This window comes from Coffea arabica, chromosome 1e (assembly GCF_036785885.1).
Source record: "Coffea arabica cultivar ET-39 chromosome 1e, Coffea Arabica ET-39 HiFi, whole genome shotgun sequence".
Classification (NCBI taxonomy): domain Eukaryota; kingdom Viridiplantae; phylum Streptophyta; class Magnoliopsida; order Gentianales; family Rubiaceae; genus Coffea; species Coffea arabica.
In genome coordinates this window covers 18,639,281-18,666,428 of record NC_092311.1, presented here as the reverse complement: position 1 = coordinate 18,666,428, position 27,148 = coordinate 18,639,281, and the positions used below count along the sequence as shown (strand labels likewise).

Genomic DNA, 27,148 nt, shown 5'->3' with positions numbered 1-27,148 from the left:
AACGGATCCGTAGTCCTGGCGAGAGCTGGGTAGGCAGTCCGCTAACCCCTTTGGTTCGCCTTAGGGGAAGGTGGGGCTGTCACATATTAACTAAGACTGCACATTTCCTGCCAATAAATATGAAATATTCTTTGGAGAAACTTGCTAAACTTTATATGGATGAAGTGGTGAGACTACACGGGGTACCAGTAAGTATTGTATCCGATAGAGACCCTAGATTTGTATCCCGATTCTGGCAGAAATTGCAAGAGGCTCTAGGAACAAAGTTAAACTATAGTACAGCGTATCACCCGCAAACTGATGGACAATCTGAGAGAACCATTCAAACTCTTGAGGATATGCTGAGAGCCTGTATTGTGGACTTTGGAGGAGGTTGGAGTCAATACTTAACCTTGGTTGAATTTGCATATAACAATAGTTATCATTCCTCTATTCAAATGGCCCCATATGAAGCCTTGTATGGACGACTATGTCGATCCCCAACCCATTGGGATGAAGTAGGAGAGAGAAAAATTATAGATCCGACCACAATACCATGGGTTGAGGAAGCCTATGAAAGGGTAAAGGTGATCCGCCAGAGACTTCAAACAGCCCAAAGCCGACAGAAAAGTTATGCCGATCATCGGAGGAAGGATTTGGAGTTTGAGATAGGGGATAAAGTGTTTCTTCGGATTACACCATTGAAGGGAAAGATTAGAGCAGGAAAAGGGAAAAAGTTGCAACCACGATATATAGGACCTTTCAATGTACTCCAGCGAATAGGAAATGTGGCTTACAGACTTGAGTTACCAGCTAGTTTGTCTAGGATCCATGACATTTTTCATGTTTCTTTGCTTAAGAAATACCATCCGGATTCGGCTCACATTTTGCCACCCGAAGATGTTGAACTAGACGAGTCCTTAACCTTTGAAGAACGACCTATACAAATATTGGATCGGAAGGTGAAGGACCTGAGAAACAAGCAGATTTCTTTAATAAAGGTTCTATGGAAGCATCATGAAGTGGAAGAAGCAACTTGGGAGCTAGAAAAGGACATGCAAGAAAAATATCCCGACCTGTTCAGGACGAAAGGTATGAATTTCGAGGTTGAAATTCTTTTAAGGGGGAGAGAGTGTGAGGACTCGCAAATTTCTTATATTTTTCTAAAAAATATCCTTTTATTTGGAAATTATTCATTTATTATAGCCCTACTACCCAATCATTCCGTAATAAGTGCAAATGAACCTAGAAAGCAAGGTTTCACTTTTTGTTTTCAAGATTGGAGCAAGTTAGGGTTTTCACGTTTTTCCGTAGTGTAATTATCCGGTATGGTGCGAGGATCAAATTTGGTGCTTAAGAGTGACTTTTAGGTGAGAAATAATATGTGATTAGAAGCAATGATAAAAAGTTAGTGAATAGGAAGTAAAAACCCTAGTACGCGTGAATTAAGGAAAAACGGTGCGAACCGACGGATACCGTGCACTACCGATTGAACACACCACTTGATCACCACTTTCTTACCATACAAGCTCATTAATATTTGAGTAAAATATCTCCTTAATTTCCAGCTAGCCTTGACTGAATTTTGGGGCTGAAATTGCAAGAAAGAAAAAGAAAATTTTGCTTGGTAATTGGTAGTGACAAGTGTCACACCATTAAGGGTCTTGACCAAGACCAATTGTCCAACCTTCTTATCACCTTGGAACTGCATTTCTTCTTCATTTTTTCTGCTGTTTGGCCAAGAGAGAGGGAGAGAAAAACCCAAGTGAGAGCTGCCATTTTTATCTTGAGTTTGTGAGTGTTAAGTGAGGAACTAAAATTCTAAACCGATTAAAGGGTGAGTTGTGAGCTTGAGAAGCTAGGGGAACCAAGAATTCCAAGAGGAGGTGAAGTATCACTCTTACAAGCTTCATTTGTTGAGGTATAAGGCTAAACCATGGCTTTGGTTCTTTTATTTTGGTTTAAGTTGTTATATAATACTTGTTTTGGTTGGATTAGTGGTGATACAAATTGTTATGATGATTTAAAGGTGATTTATGTGAGTTAGGGTTTGAGGTATTTGCTGCCTATCCTTGCTATATGGATGATATATGTTGTATTTAAGCTTATATAAGTGGTTGTGGTGATGATTGGAGCAAGAAATCAAGAAAGGTTGCATTGAATCTCAAAATTCCAGGTTTCTGGAAAATTTCAGCTCTATTCTGTCCGGTTTTATTGCACCATGTTAGAGGCAAAATTAGGCTTAGACTAAAACATGAAAGTTGTAGAGAATGATATTTTATAGGTTCCTACAAAATTTCAACTCAATCGGAGTAACGTATCCTGTGAAAAGTCCAACATACCCTCACTATTTTAGGATGTTTCCAGTGTTCCGTTTTAGTCAGTTCATCCAGTTTATCATGTTTATTCACTAGGATCCGTACTGATTTAGCCATTTTCCAAAACATGAAAGTTTTATTACCCTGTCTTAGCTTTTCAACACCTACAAGAACACCTTAAACGGACCTTGGTAGACGGAGATATGACCATTCTAGTGCAGTGCTGTTAATTAGCCGTATAGTTGGAAGTTGGCTCTGTAAATTGGGAATTTGACCAGGTTACACTGGAAATTTGACCAAGTGATCTTCATTAAAGTTGTAGGAATTCGTCTTAGCTTCGAAATGGTATAAGTTTCACACCAATCCGATAAGCGTATCTTCAGATGTGTCCTTTCCGTAAAAACCCATCAAATCTATCTTTTGTAAACTTCATTTCCGCATTTTTTATTAGTTGATTTATGTCCTTGTATTGTTTTGAGCCTATGGAATGGCTATTGAAATGCATTTGTGTTGTGTATAAACTTGGGCTTGAATGAGAAAAATAATGAAGCCAAAATGGCTGGAAAATTAGGTAAACACAAAGGGCATGCTGCCCAAATTTACGCTCGAGGACTATAGAAACACTTGCGACTTGGGTAGAGTTGATATGAATATCACTTGGGCCATCTAGGACTTTGGCTACCTTGGTTATCGAGGGTTATACGTTAAGACCTAGCCAAACTTGTACCCTTGAGGAAAAGACATAATAACCAATGTAAATCCGTTTTCCTTGCACTTTCGACTTAAAAGCTATTTCCAAGTATAATTGATACCAAAATTTACCATTTGAAAAGTGAACGAGTGATTTACGGATATTTTCCAAACGAATTTCAATTTCTTGATTATTATTGAACGAAACGTCTAAGTTTCGAACCTTACATGATTTTCCAAGTTCTTAAGCAACTTTTTATCGCAGATATGGACTCCAAGCCAGGAGTATCATCTGGACGAGACCACTAAAAACACTATACTTGTTTTGGTGAATGCTTTCAAATATCGAATTGCGTTTGATACTTGTATTTGATACGTGATCAATGTGATTACATGTTATGTACGTGAAATTTTAGGGCAAGAGTGTACTTTATCGCACTTGCCCTAATCAAACTTGTTATTATTCCATGATTTCATTTGAAATGATATACTTGCATACAAATTTTGTCTTGTCTGGAATTCCAGAAACCCTGTGGCTAGTTAATCGAGTCGAGCCGGCAAGGGTCTGGTCAATTAGATAACGAACCCTGGGTAACTAGTAATGTCGAGTGGAGAGTAATCTCCTCGACTAATCGGTATACTCAAGTATTACTACCCGTGTTTTGTGTGGCGTGCGGGCCCGGGTAAGGGGGTTGATTGGTGGACGGAGACTGGCGTGAAGTGGGGTTTTCTTTCTGGGCTAGTTATTACTTGAAAGTTGACGGAGTGTCAACTACCAATCGATCAAGCTGGGATGGAGCCGAGGCATGAGCCACTGTATCCTTACATGTGAATATGATCTATATATTCTTGTTTACCTGAAATGTCATCTCCTCGATTGGACTTGTTTGCTCGCTATTTCACTATTACATGATTATTACTTTGTTTGATGGCTAATTTGATATTTGGAACTTCACTGAGTTTTGGCTCACCCCCGTTAGTTTTGTTTTCCTTACAGGGGTACGAGGGAAGCATGGGATATGTAAAGACTAGTGTAGTCTAGTTGTTTTGATTTTGACTTGCACTCGCGCTATTACTCGAATAGAACGTTTAGTATCTAAATTGTGTACACTTTGAACCAGTTTGGGTATATTGAGACTTTGTATCTTAATTGTGTATCAATATAAATTATAAGTTGGAATCGCGATATTTTTATAGTCCATGGTTGTATGCACGTGATACGAGTGAGTGAGTCCTGGCGAGAGTTGGGCAGGCGGTCCGCCGAACCCTTTGGTACGCCCTAGGGTAAGGTGGGGTCGTCACAATCTATCCTATCAATTTGATGTATCTAATCAACAACCTATATGAAACTTATTGTGATAAGGGTATAATACTCTAAGGACCTAACAAAGGTCTCCCTCATTAGTATGCTTCTTTCATAACGAATGATTTGGTATCAACATCTTTAGATTTCAAGTTTTATTTCAGCAAGTTTTAGTTTGGCGAAGTTGTGATTGAATTTCTATGGATTGATTTTATGGATTTTCATGATTTAATATGAAGTATTTGAAGCAAACATCTTTAATTATGATGCGGACCTTCACTTTGGTTCTAGAAAAATTGTGAGAAAAGGGAATAAGTTAATGAAAAGAGCTCTTTGGTGAAAGTTTCAGTATTTGCCAAGCTATAGTTGATTTATGCGATAATTTATCAATTTATATGAGCTGAAATTCAAATGGTCTTACTTATTACATAAAAATATATGCATCTACTAAATAAACATTAGGGTAAAAATTTGTGCATCATATCAACAATTGTATTGCATAACTTGAATATTTTAAGTTCCATTTTGATAATTTGTTAATTTTAATAAGATGAATAGCTTCATTAGTTTTAAGTAATTAACTATTCATATCAACAATTGGCACTGTTTTCCAAAAACTATAAAACTTATGAGCAAATGCTCAAAGGTAGAAAAAGTAAGAGTTAGCAAGTTTTAAATTAAGTGTAAAGATAAAGAAAACTTTCTAGTCTTTCCATTGTTCTGTTAACATATTTTTGAGATGAATTATATATCACTATAGCTTTTCCTATGATTTCTTCCTATATTTAAACTTGTAGAATAAGGGATTAGAAGTTAGAAAAACCCTTAACATATTATCTAAACCAAAATCAAATTTTCTTTTTTTTAAGAAAAGAAAGAAAGAAACACACAAACTAGGTTTAAAGTCAATTTCATTGAGACCTTTATCAGAATAAAAAAAAGACCATTCACAAAAAAATCATAATTTGTTAAATTCTGTTAAAGGCTTATCTCCTCTATTGAGCATTGTAACTAAACAGTTTATGTGACGACCCCACCTCTCCCTAGGGCGTACCCCAGGGTTTAACGGACAGCCTACCCAACTCTCGCCAGGACTCACTCACTTACTTCAAGAAAATAAGTTACAACTTCGAAAGTAAAGGAAACGACAATTCCCAAGTTTAGAAAGTACATTTATCCTCATTTCTATCTCAACTGTTCATACATTTCCAAGTATAACAAAAGATCCAAGTTCCAGCTAACTTCCAACCTTAATCAAGCACTAACGTGAGTACAATCACAAAATTCAAAACTAGACTAAGCTAGCCTGTACCAGTCTCATGCCTGCGCTCAATTTCCGTGTAAGGAAAACAAAACTAATAAGGTGAGCCAAAACTCAGTGAGGTTCCAAAACATCATGCAAACCCAAGTAGCAAGTTGACCACTACGTAAAACTTGAAATATCAAAGTAGTGAGCATAAGAGTTCATAGAAGTGGACAATAACAATTCAAATAGCAAATCATTAGATATCCAACATTTCCAGGTAAAAGAATATAGTAGTTCTTGCGAGTCAACTCCGCCATAGCTTCACCAAATAGTAGTTGACACTCTGTCAACTTTCAAGTAGAGTAACCAATCCAGTAGATCACCACTTAACTCCAATCTCCATCCACCACTCAACCCCCTACCAGGCCCGAACTCCAAAATAAACATGGGTGGTAATACTTAAGTATACCGAATCTAGTGGACCATATCCAAAGGATTACACAATAAACAATAAACGATAAATAATAAACAGTACCTATGGCTCGCCAGTCTCCTCAACCAAGCCCTTACTGGCTCGATTCAACTGACTAACCAATAGGGTTAGGATCCCAGGCAGTATTCAAGTCATTCACACACATATATATATATATATATATATATATATATATATATATATATATATATATATCAAACCATTTGTAACTAATACACAGTAATAAGTCACATTATGACAACTGCGATAAAGTACACCCTTACCCTATCAAACAAAGTGATTCGTTCAAGTAATAAGCTCAAACATGTATTTGAAAACACTCACCAAGTTTTTACTTCTTTCCAAAACCAAGCTCAGGTTCAACTCCCTGACCAGGGTTTCAAAATATGGAAGTTTCGTTTAAAGAAAATCAAGTAAATAGAACTCGTTTAAGTGGTACTCATTTTACTTTTCAAATCCTAGAAAATTCATTCTTGCTCTTTTGGTTTCGATAAAGAACTTGGCAAAAGAAACTAGGAAATCGTGTTTAAAGTGGCCATTACTTTGTTTTTTAGAAATATACCCTTTTGGGCAAAATTTTAGCTTATAAGTCACCCACAAGGTCAACTTAAACATCTCTACATAACTAAGTCCCAAATCAAACCCAAGTCACATCCCTATTTCCGTTTCACTCACTTATCTCACGAAAGAAAAATCGGGCAGCATTCCCTTTGTGTTTACCAATTTTTCCAGCCATTCAAGGCTTCATTTTCTTTCCAAATCAGCCCAACTCAATCACCACAAGTAAACATATAAAGGTAGTTCTTAATCTAGGCCAAAAATCATCCAAATATAACTCATTTCTAGAAAATAATCAACCAATACCAAAGCTGGAAATTTCTTACCAAGGCTGAAATTTCATCTTTTAAAGCTAAAAAGTCACAATCATGCTACTAATCACCTCACAGAGTCTATATCCAAGCTCAATACCAACAATTTATAGTTAACCAACATAATCAAGGCTGAAAATTACAAACCCTAGCTGAAATCTCACTAATCACCACCAAAACTAGAAGATCATCCATAATATTCCAAGATTCAAGGCATCTATACCATATTTAACAAGAATAAGGAAAAGAAAAGAAGTGGATGAACTTATACCCTCCAAAACTACTTAAGAAGTGAAGAACCAAGCTATTTCTTCCAAGAAATTCACCACTCCAAGCTTCATAAGCACCAAGGGAGTTTAATCAGTTTAGTTTTTGTGATCTCAACTCATACAAGGAAAAATCAAGGTTGAAATTGAAAGTTTTCTTCTCTCTTTCTCCTATCCTAACTCTTGGCCACCATGAAGAAAAATGAGAGAAAGTTAGCCAAAATGAAAGATAAGAAGGAAGGAAATATCTTGGTCAACCAAGCCTTGGATTGCCAACACTTGTCACCACCAATTTTCCTTTTATTTTTTTTTTGTTTTTTTCCTCTTGCTTTTAGTCAAACATTTTGGCTGACCCTAGGGTTAAATTAGGAAGGATTACATGAAATAAAATCAAGGAGATTAAGCTAAGAAAATATTGGTCAAGTGGGGTACACAATCGGTAACAAGCGGTACACGTCGGTTCAAGCCTATTTTCCTTAACTCTCTCGTACTTGTGTTTTAATTTATGATTCACTAACTTATTATTAGCACTTCTAATCACATACTTCCTCTTGCCTAATACTCACTCTTATCCACCAAATTTAGTACACATACCTCACCAAGTGATTATACGACCAAAGTGCACAAAAACCCTAATTTACTCTAACTATAAAAGTAAAAGTAAAACTTTCGATTCTATTATTTATTACAACTAATGAGGGAGTAAATTAGTAGTAAAGGAATTATAAAATAATTTATTCAAAATAAGAGGGAATTATAAGAAAATATAAGCAAATTTTCAACTCGTCACAGTTTACAATTCAAGCACTAATATAAAGATTGTTCAATTTTGCAAATTAGATAAGGGATAATTTCAGAAACCTTCCATGTGGTTTCTGACAATTTTCTAACCTCCCCTCAGGTTTGAATAATTGTAAGGATCCAAAAATTATTTTATATTTTCTCTTCATTTTGAAAAAAAATTAAGTTATATTTTCTTACATTTTACTTTACTTGCCTTAATTTCATGGTGATTTTAATGGTTGATTCAAGATTTTTATCTTTTCCCTTTTATAATTTGGTGCATGTTAAGTGTCGTAGTACATTTTGCTAGTGCGATCAACTAATGAGGTGTGCATACTATAATTGGTGGACAAGAACGGGTGTGGTGCAAGAGAAATTATGTGATTAGAAGTGTTAACAGTGAATTAGAGGAACACAAGATAGATTGGCTATAGGAAACACAAGAGAGACAAAGAGACAGGAATGAAACCATAAGCAGCCAAGTGTCAACGATCTAGCTTCCTTTGACCGAGACTATTCTTAGTCTTAATCTTGCAAAATTGAACCAAAAAGGTTCTCATTTCCCTTGTCTAGAGCCGAGATAGAGATAGAGACATAAGGGAGAGAAAACCTCAAAGTTCATCTTAATTTTCTTGTTTGATTTGGGAGAAATCCAAAGATCAACCATAATTTGCTTCGATAGGTCTTGAGTGAAGCTTAGAGGAAAGCCATTGGTGGAGTTTCTGGAGGAAGAAAACTCTTGTTTTGCATTTGCTCTTAGGGTTTGAGGTAAATTTTCTAGAAAACATCTCTTTTTACTTGTCTCTTGAGATTCATCCAAGATATGTCATGATTGAAGCTAAAGAAAGAATGTTTATGAAAGATTTCATGGTTTTGCTAGAGTAGCTTGTAATTTCCAATTTTAATGTTCAATTACTAGCCTTGATATACATTTTCTAGCCTTGAAATGAATTTTCCAACTTTGATATGGGACTTTCTAGTTTTGATAAGAATTTTCTAGTTTTGATACCAAATTTTCCAACTTTGGTTCGAAATTTCCAGTTTTAGGGTTAAAATTCTATATTTGATGTAGTTTATTTGGAGTTTTATATATGTCAAAGTATGATAACTTTTGTTGCTTAGAACATGTACCACATACCTAAACCATGTGATCTTGGTTGTTAGTGGTTTTGCCATGGAACTAGGGTTGGAAATTAGAGAGTTAACTTGAAGAATTGGAGGACATATTGTGACGCCCCCACTTCTCCCTAAGGCGAACCAAAGGGTATCAGCGGGACGCCTGCCCAACTCTCGCCAGGACTCGGTACAATTCCAGTTCCAATTCAAGTTTAAGGTAGAATCACCAATAATAATATACGGAGTAAAGAAAAGAAGTCACTTCCATACACAGTGTTCAATCTTACACCACAAGATTTAAAATACATTCACTTTCTCAAAATACACAACTTCCAAATTGGCTAGTCAAATACATTCAAATTCCTAATCAAAAGTTCATCCAAATGGCTTCTCCGAGTGTCACTCCATATCGGTTCCTATTAAGGAAAACAAATCTAGGGGGGAAAGCGATTGCTCGTGAGGTCAAGAAACACACATGCAAGCACGTAATCCAAGTAGCAATCATATTTAGCAAAAAAACAGTAGTATTCAAGTAATTAACAATTCGAGTGAGAAAAGTAAACAGAAACAATTCAAGGATATGGAAGCTCTCAGAAGCTAAGTTCCACTAGCTTTGCCAAGCCTCGATCAATTACCTCCTCGCAATGACACTCCGTCAACCGAGTTGGTATTTAAGTCCGTAGAACTCCACTTAACATCAATTCCGTCCACCATACACCGCACCGGGCCCGAACGTCAATAAAGGGCACTACTACTGTGAGGACCCGCAAAATTTTCCTTATTTTATTTTATTTTATTCTATTTTATTTTTCCGCTTGTATTTTCCTTGCTTTCAATCAATTAATCATTTAATTTTCAGAGATTTTATAAGTGAGTATCGTTTTTAAATCATTTGTTTTAGTATAAGTGCGTACATGTTAAATTTGAGGTGCATTATGGATGTGAGATCCTGGATTCCAAATTGTCTCAAATAAATTAAATATGGATATTTATAGTAGCTATTGTGTGAAAAATGTATTTTACCATGTGTTTTAATTTTCAAAGAGTATTTTACATACCAAAAGTGAAAAATTTAATTGAATCATTAAAATCCTACTTTCAAAACTAAACCGTTAAGTTTAAATTAAATTCAACCAATTAATATTTTCGTGATTGTATGTGCATCCATGCATGTTTAGTACGGGGGTTTGAGTGATTAGTACCTTGGGTTGGTGGGCTTAAGTTAGTTTTAATTAAACTAAGTAAACCAATGGGTTAATTACATTGGATCAAGTAGAGTTTTAGTGTTGGGCCTTTAAGTTTTAATTTCATTAGAAGCCTAAGCCATAAACCCATTAATTACCCAAACCCATGACCCATCTCTTGTTTTGCTTTACTATTAATAAACTTAGCTATTAAGTTAGGAGGACATAAGACAAAACAAACAAAGCCAACACCAAGAACAAGCTACCGTGAGCTTGGAGAAGAAGAAAGGCAGCATCGGGTGAGCTAGGAGAAGAAAGAAAAAAAAAAAAAAGAAAGAAAGAGAATCATTGGGGTTATTCATCCAACCTTGCTTGCAACCAACCAAGGGAACTTTGTTGGAGAGTTGAAGCTCAAGGATACATCTCCTCAAAGAATCGGCCAGCTAGGGGTATGATTAAGGATTTGAGGTAAACCAATTTCCTAACTCTTGATTCTTGTGGTAAAACATATGATTGATGATTGGAAGCAAGAAAATGGAAGGATTGACTTGAGAATTCAAAAATTCCAGATTTCTGGAATTTCAGGATTACATTCTGTCTGATTTTAATACTCATAGTTAGAGGCAAAATTAGGCTTGGCCTAAAACATGAAAGTTGTATATAATGGTATTTTATAGGTTCATACAAAATTTCAGCTCAATCGAAGCAACGTAACCGGTGAAAAGACCAAAATACCCTCACTGTTTTAAGGTTTTTCCCAGTAGTCCGTTTGGTCAGTATATCCAGTTTATCACGTTTATTCACTAGGATCCGTACTGATTTAGCTTTTTTCCAAAACATGAAAGTTTTATTATTCTGACTTAAATTTTAAACGCCTCCAAGAACACCTTAATCGGACCTTGGTAACCTGAGATATGACCATTCCAGTACAGAGCGGTTAAATAGCCGACTAGTTAGATTTTGGTTCTGTAAATTGAGGATTTGACTAGGTTGCATTGGAAACTGGACTAAGTGATCTTCATGAACATTGTAGCCCTGTGTCTTAGGTTCGAAACGGTATAAGTTGCGCCTCAATCCGATAAGCGTAGCCTCGGATGTGTTATTTCCGCAACCACACGTCAAATCTGTCTTTTGCTAGGTTACATTTCCGTACTTGTTATCACTTTGATTTTGTTCTTATGATTGTTATGAGCCTATGGAACGGCTATTTACTTGAACCTATGATATGTATGACTTTGGGATTGGCTGAGGAAAAATAATGAAGCCTAAATGGCTGGAAAATTAGGTAAACACAAAGGGCATGCTGCCCAAATTTACGCTCGAGGACTATAAAAATACACTTGCGACTTGGGTCGAGTTGATATGAATATCACTTGAACCATCTAGGGTACTTGAGTCTTCTTGTTCCGAGGTATATAAGTAAGGACTTGGCCGAACTTGTACCCTTGAGAAATGAAATAATGATTGCTCGGAGTATGTTTTCCTTGTACTTTCGACTCGCATGGCATTTTCAAGTATAAATGTTACAAAGTTTTATCGTTTAAAAAGCGAGCAAGTGTTTCACGACTACTCTCCAAGTGAATTCCAATTTCTTGATTTTTATTGAACGAAACATCTAAGTTTCGAATCTTAGTCATGTTTCAAAGTTCTCAAACTGAGTTTTATCGCAGATTTGGACTCCGAACCCGGAGTATAACCTGAAAGTGATCAGTAAAGGCACTATATCTTTTGGTGAGTGCTTTCAAATACCGAATTGAACTTGATACTTGAACTTGATACGTGGCCAATATGATTACATGTTATACACGTGAATTGTTAGGGCAAGAGGGTACTTTATCGCACTTGCCCTTATGTGAAATATACTTGTTTCTTGTTGCAATTGACTCGATATACTTGTTTATGATGCGCGCACTTCCTGGAATTCCAGAAACCCTGCGGCGAGTTACTTAAGTCGAGCCGGCAAGAGCTTGGTCGATTGGGTAACGAACCCTGGGTCTCTTGTTTTGTCGAGTGGAGTGATATCTCCTCGACTAATTGGTATACTCGAGTATTACCACCCGTGTTTCTTGAGGATTTTGGGCCCAGCTGGGGGTTGGAATGGTGGACGGAGAGTCCTTTAAGTGGTGTTCTACTGGATTGGTTCCTTTACTTGAAAGTTGACGGAGTATCAACTACTACGTGATCAAGCTCCTGATGATGAATGGAAGTTGGCTCCTGAGAGCCATCCGTATCCTTATGCTTTGGAATGATTATTGCTTATTGGATTATTGTTATTTTGAAAAACATTTACACTTGCTCATTTTGAGATTGCTACTTGACGTGTTATTGCTCACCTTTATGAACTCTTCATGCCCGTTACCTTGCTATATCGAAAACTTGTACTTATAAGTAATGGACAATTTGCTATTTGGAACCTCACTGGGCTTTTAGCTCATTCCACTCCATTTTTTTTCCTTTCAGGGGTACGAGCGAGGCGTGAGATATGTAAAGACTAGCGTAGACTAGTTGTTTTGACTTTTGACTTGTACTCGCGCTATTACTCGAATAGATATTTTGTATCTGGATTGTATACACTTTGAACCAGTTTGGGCATATTGAGGTTTTGTATCTTGATTGTGCATCAATGTAAATTCTAAGCTTGAATTGCGATGTTATTTATGGTCTATGGATGAATGCACGTGATACGAGTGAGTGAGTCCTGGCGAGAGTTGGGCAGGCGGTCCGCCAAACCCTTTGGTACGCCTCAGGGGGAGGTGGGGTCGTCACAACTACGCGAGTAGGCCAAGCAATATCTCTCAGTAGATCAAGCTTACAGTTATCTCATGGTTCACCAAGCTTCTCGACCAAGCCCTTGCTGGCTCGAGTCGCCAATTGAGATTTGGACGACCCCACAGTTCAGTTATAAGTCGAGGAGATTCACTCCAACGACATGCAAACAGTTCAATTATAAGTCGAGGAGATTCACTCCAACGACATGCATACAGTTAAGTTATAAGCAGTTCAGTTCAGTTGTTCAATCAATTGAATGAGAACGAGTGCGATAAATTACACACTCAACTCAGCAGTCATAAACCATTCAGTCCATAAGAAATTCACATAATTGCAACAAATCATGCACTTGACACTCACCAATTAAAGTAAGGGAGTAAGTGCTCAAACAAGTGTTTAGGCGTCCGTTTCAAGTTCCTCTTGAAAGTCCCCTTGAGCGCCTGAACAAATAACAATTGGCTATAACACACTATTGTTTATAAACCCCTCATTAACAAGGAAGGTTGTATACTTGTACAACCTAAGAAAATATCAGGAAAAAGAGCCTTAATTACACATAAATCGAGACTCAAAAGTGGGGTTTAATAACACAAGGAAAATCTGATTTCCTTCATGAAATCAAGTTTAAAATGGTCAATCAATATCGAAGGGTAGTGACGAGTTTCTAAATCTCATTTCCCAACAAGTTGGAAAAATTCAATTTTAAGTGTCAACTTTGAAAATTCATATCTTGCACTTAGTAGGTCCAAAATTGGAAAACTTTGTACCGTTGGAATTTTATTCAAAATACTAAAAGTTCCTAGAACACCTTTCCATGATTCTAAATGGAAGACATTCAAATTTCCACTCAAAGTGGCTGACTTGAGCATACAAGACAGTTTTAGTCTTGTTTTTCGGCAAACTTTGGAAATTCGGCGAAATTCACAGAATGTGAACTAGCCTCCGAAATTTGTAACACAATGAGAATTCTAAACAAAGTTTTAAAGACAACAAACAGAACTAAATTCAGAGTTTTGAGTGCCAAAATATAGCAGCTCAAAGTTGGTAACTTTTCACTACTAAACAGTGAATTTTTCCAGATTTGAAAGTAAACTTTGGGTCATCATTTGGGTATCAAATGGTCTTAGAATAACACCAAATTTGGTACATTTCAACCCCCATATGAGGACTAATCCTCTATCAAATTTCATATAAAAACTCGTACGGGAAGGTAGTTAACAAAACTACCAAAGTTCAAGAAATTTCGAAGGCAAATCTGTCTTCTTGTTTCCTTTTCCTTTTTCAAACACTTTACCCAATGAAATCAATTCCAATCTGACTCATTTGTTAAACCAAGACCCAAGAAATATTTAATATACATTTGGTAGGTGATTGACACCAAAATTTTCAGAACAACATGTCCCAAGTCAAGCTACGCCATTCGGCTAGCAAAATTAGGGTTTTCCAGCTTTGGTACAGTTCGGGAATTGGGCTATATCTCACTCAATACAACTTGAAATTGAGCATGGTCAGTGGCGTTAGAAACTGGATTCAAAAGTCTACATTTAATTAGAAGAAATAATTTTGAAATTCAGTTTGTAAATGAGAGAAAACAGAGCCAAAAATTGCAGCTTCTACCTTTCTCTCGGATAGGCTAACAGAACAGGGCAGCTGAATTTGATCAATCACTACAGATGACTCAGTTCGAATTAGAAGGTGCATTTTATACCGTTAGAAAACAACGGTTGTCTAGTTTTAAATGCCGTAAACAGAACTTGATTTCGACGTCTGAGCAGAGAGTTATGTTTGTTCAAAGAACACTGCCAGAGGACCACTGTTACACGAATTTCCAGATTTGTTCTTGGCAAAAATCAATTTTTATCCAACCAATTCAAATAATTTTTGGTAGAAACTTTCCACACATCATATACAACATATCTAAATCAGTTTCAAAGTCATTTGAGCAACAAAAAATCAAACCAAAGGTCCGGAAAAAACAGGACAGATTTCGGCTGGTCTTCCTATGCAATTTCCTTCGGGTTTCCTTTCACTTTTCTAACTAACATCATCTTGTTTAACACATAATTAACACAAACAACACTTATCATCATCATATCAGCCCATACAACCAAGGTGAGATTTCATAGAGCCCACATCAATCATTCCAATTCAAATAACAACCTCAATAATGAAGCTACAAGCTTCATAGCCAAGATTAAACTCACTAAAGTCGAGATTAAAAGATTGGATGATTACCTCCTAATCCTTGAGACAAATCAAAAATTTTTGCACCTCTAAAGCACCAAGAAAACCGTGAGATGATGCCTTTCTTCTAGTTTAAGAGGATCTCCAAGAAATTTTGAGGTTGATTGCAAAGTTTAAGGTGATTTGGAATAGGATTTGGAGTGAAATGGTGAGGAGTTTTCTTCTTCTTCCTTGCTTGGAGGTTGGCCGGCTATGGTGAGTGAAGAGAGAGAGAAAGGCTGATGACTGAAGCTTCTTGGAGAAGCTTGAGTGTTTGTGGTTAAAATTCCTTCAAAAATCAACTCTTAATAGTGTCGCGCACGGGCGCGTTTCGTGTCCGTTTTCTCTCAGGTTTGTTTCACTTGTGCACTAAACCTCTAATGTACTTCCTTTAACATTATAATTATTCACTCTCAGTAGTCTAGAATAAATTTCTTAAATCTCCAATTAACCGCTCCGGCTTGACATACGCGAACTTCTAATTCGCACACGGTAAAGCGAAATCTAAAAGAAATTCTTGTAACGATAATATAAGTAACTAATACTAGGGTAATTAATCATAAAAATAACTATTTTAAGACTAGCGCATGAGTTCTCAAATCTCCAAGGTCATTGCACTCTCAGATCGAATATTGTCTCCAAACGTGTATTCGCTAATTCTGACTAAACGAGCTTCCGAAAATTAAATTTGCTAACGGGACGCTTTAAAAATATAAGTAGGGCATAGTTCCATGTAAATGGATTTAAAATGGTTGAAATAAATTATTCGGATAAAATGGGTGAATAAATATTTAAATGAGCTTGTAATATGAGATTAAAATAAGTAAATTTTTTGGCCCTCACATCCTCTCTCTCTTAAGAAAATTTCGTCCTCGAAATTATACCTTGAGTTGAAAACAGGTCTGGATATTTTCCTCGAATTTCTTCTTCAACTTCCCAGGTTGCTTCCTCCAGTCCGTGGTTCCTCCAAAGAACTTTTACCAACGGAATCCGCTTATTTCTGTGACGTCCCGAGGCAGAAGAAAAGGGAAAAATTTCTGGTGAATAGTGTTTTGTGGAGAATCCAGCAAGAAGCCGTGCAAATTCCTTATATTTTTCTTAAAAATTCCCTTTTCTTTGACAAATACCACTTTATAATGGCCCTACTACTCAATCACCCCACAATAAGTGCCAATGAACCTAGAAAGTAGGGTTTCACTTTTTGTTTTCAAGATTGGAGCAAAATTAGGGTTTTCGCGATTTTTCGCTGGATGAATTTTCGGTACGGAGCAAGGACCAAATTTGGTGATTAAAAGTGACTTTTAAGTGAGAAATAATATGTGATTAGGAGAAATGATATAAGGTTAGTGAATAGGAAGTAAAAACCCTAATACGTGTGTTTTAAAGAAAAACAGCGCGAACCGGCGGGTCCCGCGCACTACCGTTTGAACGCACCACTTGACCACCACTTTCTTACCATACAAATTCATTAATACTTGAGAAAAATATCTTCTCATTTGCCAGCTAGTTTGACCGAAATTTAGGGCTCAAAATAGCAAGGAAAAGAAAGAGAAAAATGAAAGGTGGTGGTGGCGACACTTGTCGTCACCTAAGAGTTTCTTGACCAAGAGAGTAACCATCCTTCTTATCCCAATTTTTGCACCTTTCCTCTTCATTATTTCAGCAGCTTGGCCGACCAAAGAGAGAGAGAAAAGAGAGAACAAGAACAACTTTCTTCTTCTTGATCTTAGCTATCCAAGTGAGAAATCAAACTTCCAAACCGATTAAAGTGCTAGTTGTGGGCTTAAGAAGCTAGGGCAAACAAAAATTTCCAAAGGAAGTGGAGTATCACTCTTCCAAGCTTGTCTTTGAGGTATAAGATCTGATTATGGTTTTTGGTCTTTTAAATTTTGGTTTAAGATGTTATCTAGTTCATGTTTTGGCTTGATTACAAGATATGCAAGTTGTTGTGATGATTTTGGATGATATATGCAAGTTAGGGTTTAATAAATTTCTGTCTAGACTTGTTTTATAGTGGATATATGTGGTATATAAGATTATATAAGGGGCTTTGGTAGTGTTGGAAGCAAGAAAATGAATGGATTGTCATGAAATCCCAAAAATTCCAGATTTCTGGAATTTCAGGTTTACATTCTGTCCGGTTTTAGTACTCATAGTTAGAGGCTGAATCAGGCTTGGCCTAAAACATGAAAGTTGTATATAATGGTATTTTATAGGTTTCTACAAAATTTCAGCCCAATCGGAGCTATGTATCATGTGAAAAGACAAAAATACCCTCGCTGTTCTAGGTTACATTCCATAGTTCCGCGTGGACAGTTTAGTCTATTTGGTTGTGTTTATTCACTATAATACGTGGGGATTTAGCCTGTTTGAAAAACATAAAATTTTTAGTATTCTGTCTTAGCTTTTAAACGCCTCCAAGAACACCTTAATCGGACCTTGGTAGCCTGAGATATGACCATTCCAGTGTAGTGCGATTAATTAGCCGACTAGTTGGATTTTGGTTCTGTAAATTGGGAATTTGACTAGGTTGCATTGGAAACTGGACTAAGTAATCTTCATGAAAGTTGTAGCCCTGTGTCTTAGCTTCGAAATGGTATAAGTTTTACCTCAATCCGATAAGCGTAGCCTCAGATGTGTTCTTTCCGGAAAAATCCGTCAAATCTGTCTTATGTTAAGTTTATTTCCGCACTTGTTATTAGTTTGATTTTTGTCCTTGTATTATCTTGAGCCTATTGAACGGCTATTGAAATTAGATTGTTGTGTGTGTACCTTTGGGTTTGGTTGAGGAAAATATTGAAGCCATAAATGGCTGGAAAATGGGTAAACACAAGGGGCATGCCGCCAAATTTTCACGAGAAAGATAAACTAGCCTTTGGAGTTATAGTTCTATATTTGGCAAATTTGACTTGGATACACTGAAAACAAGGTTGAGGTGTCTTCATGAAAGTTGTAACTCTTTGTCTAAGCTTCGAGACACTACCTAGTACATTTTGATCTGATAACCACAGCTCCAGTTATGGGCAAAATCGTGTAACCCGTTTTGTACCATTTTCATTTCCGCGCACGCCCGATGCATTCCTTTACTGTTTTTCCGCTTTGATCGTTTTAGTCCTTATTTCCGTTTGTGATCTAGGGCTTGGACTTGAGCAAGACAATAATAAATGATGGATGAGGTTCGTGAGTCGTGGTTGGTGAGTGATTCCTCAACTATTTCCAAAGTTACTTTTGAACTAATTCTTGCATTTATTACTCCATTGCATATCATTTGGGTTTGGGGGTGTGCCATGACATAATTTGGCTCCAATGAGTTCCTGGAAAGTCTTGTGCTTAGAACCAATGTCTCCACTACTGTTTATACATTATTTGGAGCACGATGGCTCCTTACTTCTGTTTCACGGTTACCTGATCTAAACGAGCATTGGATATTTAAGTACAAGAACTTCACTGGCTCACATGAGCAATAAATGAACATTGGATTACTGCATCATGACATCATATCAATGCTTTATTGTGAAATATATTTGGCTGTTGATTTTACTGGTCACTCACTGAGCTTCTAGCTCACCCCCTATTATCTTCTTCTCCCCACAGGGATCGAAGTAAAGGAGAAACTTGTATTTGGATCTTTGTGTGGCTGGATGGCGTACATCTTGTATAGTTTAGATTTGGTTTTGGTTTATGTACTTTTGGGCCTGTATAAATATTTGGAATTGAATCGGACGTATATCTACATTCTACGCTTAGAACTAGTTTCCGCTTCGCTTATGATATGTAATTTTTGGAGAATTGGATGTATTATTTGAGTTGTACCTTGTAATTTACTTGAGGAATGTAGTAAGTGAGTGAGTCCCGGCGAGAGCTGGGCAGGCGGTCCGCTAAACCCTTTGGTTCGCCTTAGGGGGAGGTGGGGCCGTCACAGTTTCTCAATTCTTTCACCTTACGATCTAGAAGCTTTATCGGTTTCTTCTCATAGGTCAATGCCTCATCAATTTCAATATTCTCCGGTTGCAGAACGTGAGACGGATCTGGATGATATTTCTTAAGCAGCGACACGTGGAAAATATTATGGATCCGAGATAGACTTAGTGGCAATTCCAACTTATAGGCCACCCTTCCTACAAGTTGGATAACCTTATAAGGCCCTACAAATCTCGATTGCAACTTCTTTCCTCTTCCTGCCATCAAACTTGCTTTTAGAGGAGTAATCTTAAGAAAAACCTTATCTCCAACTGTGACGACTCTACCTCCCCCTAGGGTGTACCCCAGGGTTTAGCGGACCGCCTGCCCAGCTCTAGTCAGGACTCACTCACTCGTAGCTCAAGAACCTTACTTACATCCAGAGAAACTAAATAACACAACAAATTCAAACTTGATATATACATTGATACTCAAACCCAGATACAAAGCTTCTACACACCAAGACACTTTCAAGTGTTTACAATTCAAGTACAATCAACTCTAGTCGGGTGCTAGCGCGAGTACAATTACAAAATTTCCAAAAACTAGACTACGCTAGCCTGTACCAGTCTCACGCCTCGCTCGTACCCCCTGTAAGGAAAAAAATGGCATGGAATGAGCTAAAAGCCCAGTGAGGTTCCAAATAGCAAGTTGACAATTATTGAAAAGTTCACGTATCAAAGTGGCAAAGTAGCGAGCATAACCAGTCCATAAAAGTGAGCAATAACACTTCAGGTAACAAATCTCAAAATGAGCAAGTGTAAAATTCTTTTCTAAAAGAAACAATAACACTATGAATAACAATCAAAGTATAAGGATACAGGTGGCTCTCAGGAGCCAATTTCCCGTTGCTTCACCAGAACTTGATCAAGTATTAGTTGACACTTCATCAACCTTCAAGTAAAGTAACCAATCCAGTAGTGCTTCGCTTAACACCAATCTGTCCACCATTCAACCCCCTTACCAGGCCTGAACACCAACTAAACACTGGTGATAATACTCGAGTATACCGATTAGTCGAGGAGATGACACTCCACTCGACAACACTAGATACCCATGGTTCGTTATCTAATTGACCAAGCCCTTACCGGCTCGACTCGATTAACTAGCCAGTGGGGTTTGGGTCCCCAAGAATTCAATGAGATAACATCTCCAATTGACTGAATCAAGATAAAAGTATGGAGACGGGAAGGAGAGGCACCTCCCACTCGGAATGAGTGTGGTACATGCAGCCGCTCAGCACTTACAAGCACAAGTACAAATACAAGTATATCAAATCAATTGCAACAATAAACGAGTACATATCACATTAGGGCAAGTGCGATAAAGTACACCCTTGCCCAACCATACCAATCACATATCATTTGATCGCATTGGTCAAGTATTGGAAACAAGTGCCAAGTTCAATCAGGTATTTGGAAGTACTCACCAAAGATGTATTGCCTTTACGGATCACGTTCAGGTATTACTCCTTGTCGGGAGTCCAAATCTGCGATAAAACATCGTTTAAGAGTTTTGAAATCACTAAGGTTCAAAACTTAAACGTTTCGTTTAACGAGGATCAAGTGATTGAAACTCATTTGGAGAATATTCGTAAAACTCACGCTCGTTCTTAAAACTTTGAAACTTTGAAGGGATTAAACGTTGAAATCACCATTTGAGTCGAAGAGATGAGGAAAACGTATTTCTATTGGTTGTCACTTTCATTTTTCCAAGGGTACAAGTTTCGGCCGAATTCTAGCTTACATACCTCCATGAAAGAGGACTTGAATAACCTAGACAATTCAAGCTCAATTCAACCCCAACTCTTCGTTCAAACTACAAGTGCACACGTCTAATCCTCGAATGAAAATTTGGGCAGCACGCCCTTTGTATTTACCTATTTTTCAGCCATTTATGGCTTCATTGTTTTTCTCAGATCAGCTCCAAAGTCTCACACAAGTAATGTTACCATTATAGCCCTTCAATTAGGCTCCAAAATCATCCAATTACAACACAAGTCTAATAATACAACCGGAAATCAGTTTTGAAGACAAAAGGCTAAACAGTAGATTTGACATCTTATAACATTTTGATCACAACTGGACCTACATTAATCGGATTGGGGTAAACTTTATACTATTTCGAAGTTAAGACAAAGGGTTACAACTTTCATGAAGACAAGTCAACCCAATTCACATTTGATCTAGGTCGAATTTTCAGATTACAGAACCAGAATTTAAATGTCAGTCTGGTTATTAGTATTGGATTTGAATGACAATAACTCAAACTAAAAAATTCCGATTCAGGCGTTTTCAAATGCGTTAGAAATCTGAAACATAGGGCTAAAATTTTCATGTTTTGACCAAAGGCTGATTTGATATGGATCAAAGTGAAACGAAGCCAAAAATATGTAATCTCAAAACTGCCCGTGGAAAAAAATTTTGGCTGTCAGGGGTATTTCGGTCATTTTACATGATACAGTACTCAGATTGAGCTGAAATTTTTCAGGCAACTATATAACACCATTTCCTACAACTTTTATGTTTTGACCTAAGCCTAATTCGGCCTCTAAAATAGACGAATGAAGCTGGTCAGAAGCAGGGCAGAATTCTCTACTAAAGCTGGAAAATGAAACCCTAGGCTGAAATTCCATCAATCTTCACCAATCTAGGTTATCATCCATAAAACTTCTAAGTTTCAAGTCATTTATCCAATAAAATGCAAGATAAGTGAGAGAAGAAGAGTTTCTTAGCTTAATACCTTCAAACCTCAAGGAAAAACACAAAACCAAGGCTGCCTATGCAAAATCATTCCACCTCAAGCTTCCTTGTCACCTTGTTGCACCTTTGTTCGGATTAGATTTGTGGTTCTTGTTGATTTCTCTCCAAATCAATCAAAACCCAAGATGAAATGTGAAGTTTCTCCTCTATTTTCTCTCTCTCTAGTTCAGCCAAGGGAGGAAGAAAATGAATAGGCTTTGAGGAGAGTTTACAAGATAAAGACTAGAATGGTCTTTGGTCAAAGTTGACTTGATGACCACCACTTATTGCTCTATCATTTTTCCTCTTATTTTTGTTCTTTTTCCTCTCTTTTTTGGTCAAAAATTTTGGCCATCTTAAGATAAAATTAGGGAAAGGAAAAATAAAATAAAACAAGAAAATTATGGTAAGAAAGTATTGGTCAAGTGCGGTACTCCACCGGTAACAAACGGCGCATGTCGATTCAAGCCTATTTTCCTTAACTCTCTTGCACTTGTGTTTTAACTTATGATTCACTAACTTATGATTATCACTTCTAATCACACACTTTCTCTTACTTAATACTTTTTCTTATCCACCAAATTTAGTACACACACCTCACCAAGTGATCACACTACCAAAGACACACCAAAAACCCTAGTATGCACAAAAAACCCTAACCTATGCCCTTCCTTTAGAAAAAACATAACTTGAGTTATAAATATCAAAAATTCATACAACTTGGCCTAATAAAAACTAGACTTCAAATACTAATAATCTTTAGAAGACACCTCAAAGAGATTCAGTTCATAAGTTAGTCCAAATTGAGCCATAAGCTACTACAATATTCCTATTGTTACTTGTGCAGGGCAGAATTTTCAGTCAAATTTGCCAATTTTCTAGAATTTATAGAGATTGAATCAAACTCTAAATTTTACACCGTAGGAAGATGTATGAGTCTAGTTTCAAACGCAACAAACAGAACTCAATTCCAACTTTCCTATACGAAGTTATAGCCAATTTCCCAAAGCTGCGCAGAGCCTCCTGCGAAAATTTCTAGATTTTCTAACAACTTGAGATTATGAAACTTTTCTTAGTAAAATTCACTCCCTTGACTCAAATTCAACCATTAAAACAACCAAGAATCAAAGGTAAGTGAGTTCACATAAGGGTTATAAAGACAAGTAAAATTTCAGGATCTCACACCAACCACAAATTCTAAGTCCTTCCTTCGGTTATCTGCATAACTCTTTTGATGACTTTGTGCGGTTTAAATCTTCTGGCGTATCAACTTCACTTTTTCGTTCGCCTCCTCAATCCAAGGCACTGTAGTTGGGTCTAAAATTTTTCATTCACCTATTTCATCCCAACAAATCGGAGACCTAAACTTCCGACCATAAAGTGCTTCGTACGGAACCATTTGAATTGAAGAATGGAAACTATTGTTATAAGCAAATTCCACCAAAGTCAGATACTTACTCCAACTCTCCCCAAAATCCAAAGTACAAGTTCTTAACATGTCCTCGAGCATCTGAATCGTCCTCTCAGACTGTCCATCTGTTTGGGGATGGTAAGTAGTGCTAAAATTTAATTTGGTCCCCAACACTTCTTGCATCTTTTGCCAGAACCGCGAGACAAACCTATGGTCTCGATCAGACATAATACTTACAAGTATCCCATGTAACCTTATAATCTCATCCAAGTATAACTTAACTAACTTTTCCAATTGGTGTTTCATACTAATCGGCAGAAAGTGAGCCGATTTGGTCAGCCTATCCACTATTACTCAAATGGCATCATGACCCCTTTGTGTCCTAGGTAATTCAGATACAAAATCCATGGTGATATTTTCCCATTTCCACTCGGGTATTTCTAAAGGTTGCAAAAGATCGGATGGTTTCTGATGTTCGGCTTTAACCTATTGACAAACCAAATAGGTGTGGACAAATTGAGCAATTTCCATTTTCATGCTCTCCCACCAGTATAAACTCTTTAAGTCTTGGTACATTTTATTCCCTCTAGGATGTACCGTGTACTTAGATCGGTGTGCTTCCTCTAAAATGTCCTTCTTAAGCCCTTCATCCTTTGGCACTACTATCCGATTCCGAAATCTCAACACACCATTCACCCCCAAGTAAAAATTTGACTTTTCTCCTCTTTTGACTCTTTCCAACCACTTTTGCACTTCAGGGTCCTTTTCCTGAGTCTCCTTGATACGTTCCAACAAAGTGAATTTCACGACAATATTCCCCAAAATTACTTTTCTCGGTTCCAGTCGGGGATTCCATACACTAACCTCCTCCAACAAATGCATCTCTTTAATCATCAATCCTGCCACCTGCGCTTGACGACTTAAAGCATCGGCCACTACATTGGCTTTTCATGGGTGGTACTTTATCGTGCAATCATAATCTTCTAAGAATTCCATCTACCGGCATTGTCTCAAGTTCAGCTCCTTTTGAGAAAAAAAATATTTAAGGCTCTTGTGGTCGATAAAAACCTCAAACGTCACTTCATAAAGGTAATGCCTCCACTTCTTTAATGCAAACACTACAGCCGCTAATTCCAAATCATGAGTCGGGTAATTTTCTCATGCGGCTTTAATTTCTTAGAGGCATACGCTATCACTTTCTCATTTTACATTAATACACATCCCAAGCGTTCCTTTGAAGCATCTATATAGACCACACAACTATTCTTCCCATTTGGTAGAGCTAATACAAGCGCTCTTGTCAAACGTCTCTTTAACTCTTGGAAACTTTCTTCACACTTAGGACTCCATGTAAACTTCCCACTTTTCTTAGTTAACTCAGTCATGGGTTCAACAATCCTAGAAAAATTCTTGATAAATCTTCGGTAATACCCGACTAACCCTATAAAACTTCGAATATCAGTAGGGTTCTCCGGTTGCTTCCATTTAGAGACTGCTTCAACATTGGCTGGATCCACTTTAATCCCATCCTTAGAAATTAAATGACCTAAGAATGTTACTTCCTTCAACCAAAACTCACACTTGCTAAACTTAGCGTACAACTGATGTTCCCTCAGAGTTTGTAAAACAATTCTCAAATGTTTCTCATGATCTTCCAATGTCTTAGAGTACACCAGTATAGCATCAATGAATACCACAACAAACTGATCCAGATAAGCCTTAAAGACTCGATGCATTAAATCCATAAAAGTCGCAGGTACATTGGTCAATCCAAACGGCATTACTGCGAACTCGAAAAGTCCATACCTCGAGTTAAAAGCAGTTTTGGGTATATCCTTCTCCAAAATCCTCAATTGATAGTAACCCTGTCTCGGATCTAACTTCGAGAATACTACCGCCCCTTGCAATTGGTCAAACAATTCATCAATGTAGGATAAAGGGTACTTATTCTTGATAGTAACATCGTTCAAGCCTCGGTAATCTATACACAGTCTTAAACTCCCATCCTTTTTCTTAACAAACAAGACCGGGACTTCCCACAGTGAATCGCTCTCCTTTATAAAACCCCGCTCTAGCAAATCCTGTAACTGCAATTTCAACTCTTTCAATTCAGATGGAGCCATCCTATACAGCGTCTTAGAGATAGGTGCTACTCCCGGAGTCACATCAATTTTAAAAGTTATTTCCCTTTCCGAGGGTAAAGACTCTAACTCTTCAGGAAAGACATCCGGATACTCCTTCACTACAGGCATATCTTCTAATCTCACTTTATCACTGGGAGTATTGATAAGAAAAGTCAAATATCCTTGAACTCCTTTACTTAACATTTTTCTAGCTCGAATTCCTGAGATAAGTGCAAATGAGGCTAATCTACCCCTTACATCCAATTTTAGGGTTGCCTCTCTTGGAATGCACAATTCTACCGTTTTTGTCTTACAATTCAACTAAGCATTATAACGGGCTAACCAATCCATTCCTAAGATCACATCATACCCCTTAATCGCTAAACCCATCAGATCGGCCAGTAATTTCCGTTCACCAACCCAAATCTTGCAATCCTTATATATCAAGTTAGTGATTAAAATTTGATCCCCAATAGGCGTTCTAACCTCCAAATCATAAGATAACTTAATTGGCTTCAGATCTATTCCACTCATGAAATTAGGGTTTATAAAAGAATGTGTTGCACCCGGATCAATTAAAACCTTAGCTAAACGGCGGAAAATAGGGAGTGTACCTTCAACCACCTCCGTAGCATCGGGGATCTGTTGGTAGTCCAATGTATAAACCCTAGTAGGTACCGTTGGTCAACTCCCTCCAGCACTAGTCTGCTTAGAGGTTGACTTTTCTAGCATTTGAGTGCTACCTCCTACCTTCAACTTACTTGGACAATTCGCGAGCTGGTGTTCGGCACTACCACAGGCCAAGCACTTTCCCGACTTCCTCCAACAATCGTTCTCCAAATGATTTGGCTTGCCACAGTAACCACAGTTAACTTGAGGGGTTACGGCCGAACTACTAGAAGGCACTCCTTTCGCTTGAACCGGCCCACTACGACCTCCTCTGGATAAAGCTCCCCTTGAAACTCCTGCGGTCCTTACTCCTCCCGTTCCCCTTCCCATCTTGGAAGGTGGGACACTTTTACTAGCCTGACCAAAAGTATAACTCGAAATATTCCTTTTCTTTGAGTGAAAATCTCTAACTTGCATTCTTGACCTCTCAACTCTTTGTGCTTTCTCCAAAGTTTCAGTAAATGTAGAGATTTGGGCTGAAGTCAAGCCCTACTGAATTTTCACATTAAGCCCTTGTACAAACCATTTTATCTTTTTCCGCTCATTAGTCACCAATTCGGGAGCGTACTTAGAAAATTTAGTGAACTTCCTTTCATACTCAGCTACACTAAGAGTTCCTTGTCTTACCTTGATGAACTCATCCTCCCACTTCTCTTGGATCAGAGGCGGAAGAAATTAATCATTAAACTCCCTCCTAAAATTTTTCCAATTCCAAGGGGTTTGGGCTCTCTCCTACTTTCCCCTTATCATGTCCCACCAGGCACGGCCTACTCCCTCAAATTGGAAAGTAGCAAAGTTCACTCGTCCATCTTCGGTATAATCTAAGGCGGCGAATATATTGGTCATCCTCTCCAACCAGTTCTTCACTACCTCAGGATTAGGTTCTCCAGTGAACTTAGGCGGGTTAAACTTCAGAAACCTTTCCAAAGCCCTATCTTCCCCTCTATCCTGGGTCTCGGGTTGGTTAATTGGCCTTGAACCCTGTCTCTCGGCTAATCGTTCAAG

The 27,148-nt window shown here is 37.6% G+C and overlaps 1 protein-coding gene across 1 annotated transcript; it reads left to right on the top strand.

The window, feature by feature from the left end:
- The first annotated feature begins 437 nt into the window (after positions 1-437).
- LOC140016282 (uncharacterized) lies at positions 438-25,491 on the top strand. The gene is made up of 2 exons (XM_072069805.1): positions 438-980; positions 25,465-25,491. Exons 1-2 carry the CDS (start codon positions 438-440, stop codon positions 25,489-25,491), a joined length of 570 nt encoding a protein of 189 aa, XP_071925906.1.
- Positions 25,492-27,148: the final 1,657 nt, after the last annotated feature.

Coding starts and splice junctions, on each gene's coding strand:
- LOC140016282 (XM_072069805.1), top strand. CDS start 438: ATGGCCCCATATGAAGCCTTGTATGGACGACTATGTCGATCCCCAACC. Junction 981..25,464: donor AGCAGATTTCTTTAATAAAG/GTTCTATGGAAG, acceptor CTTTCAATTCAG/ATGGAGCCATCCTATACAGC.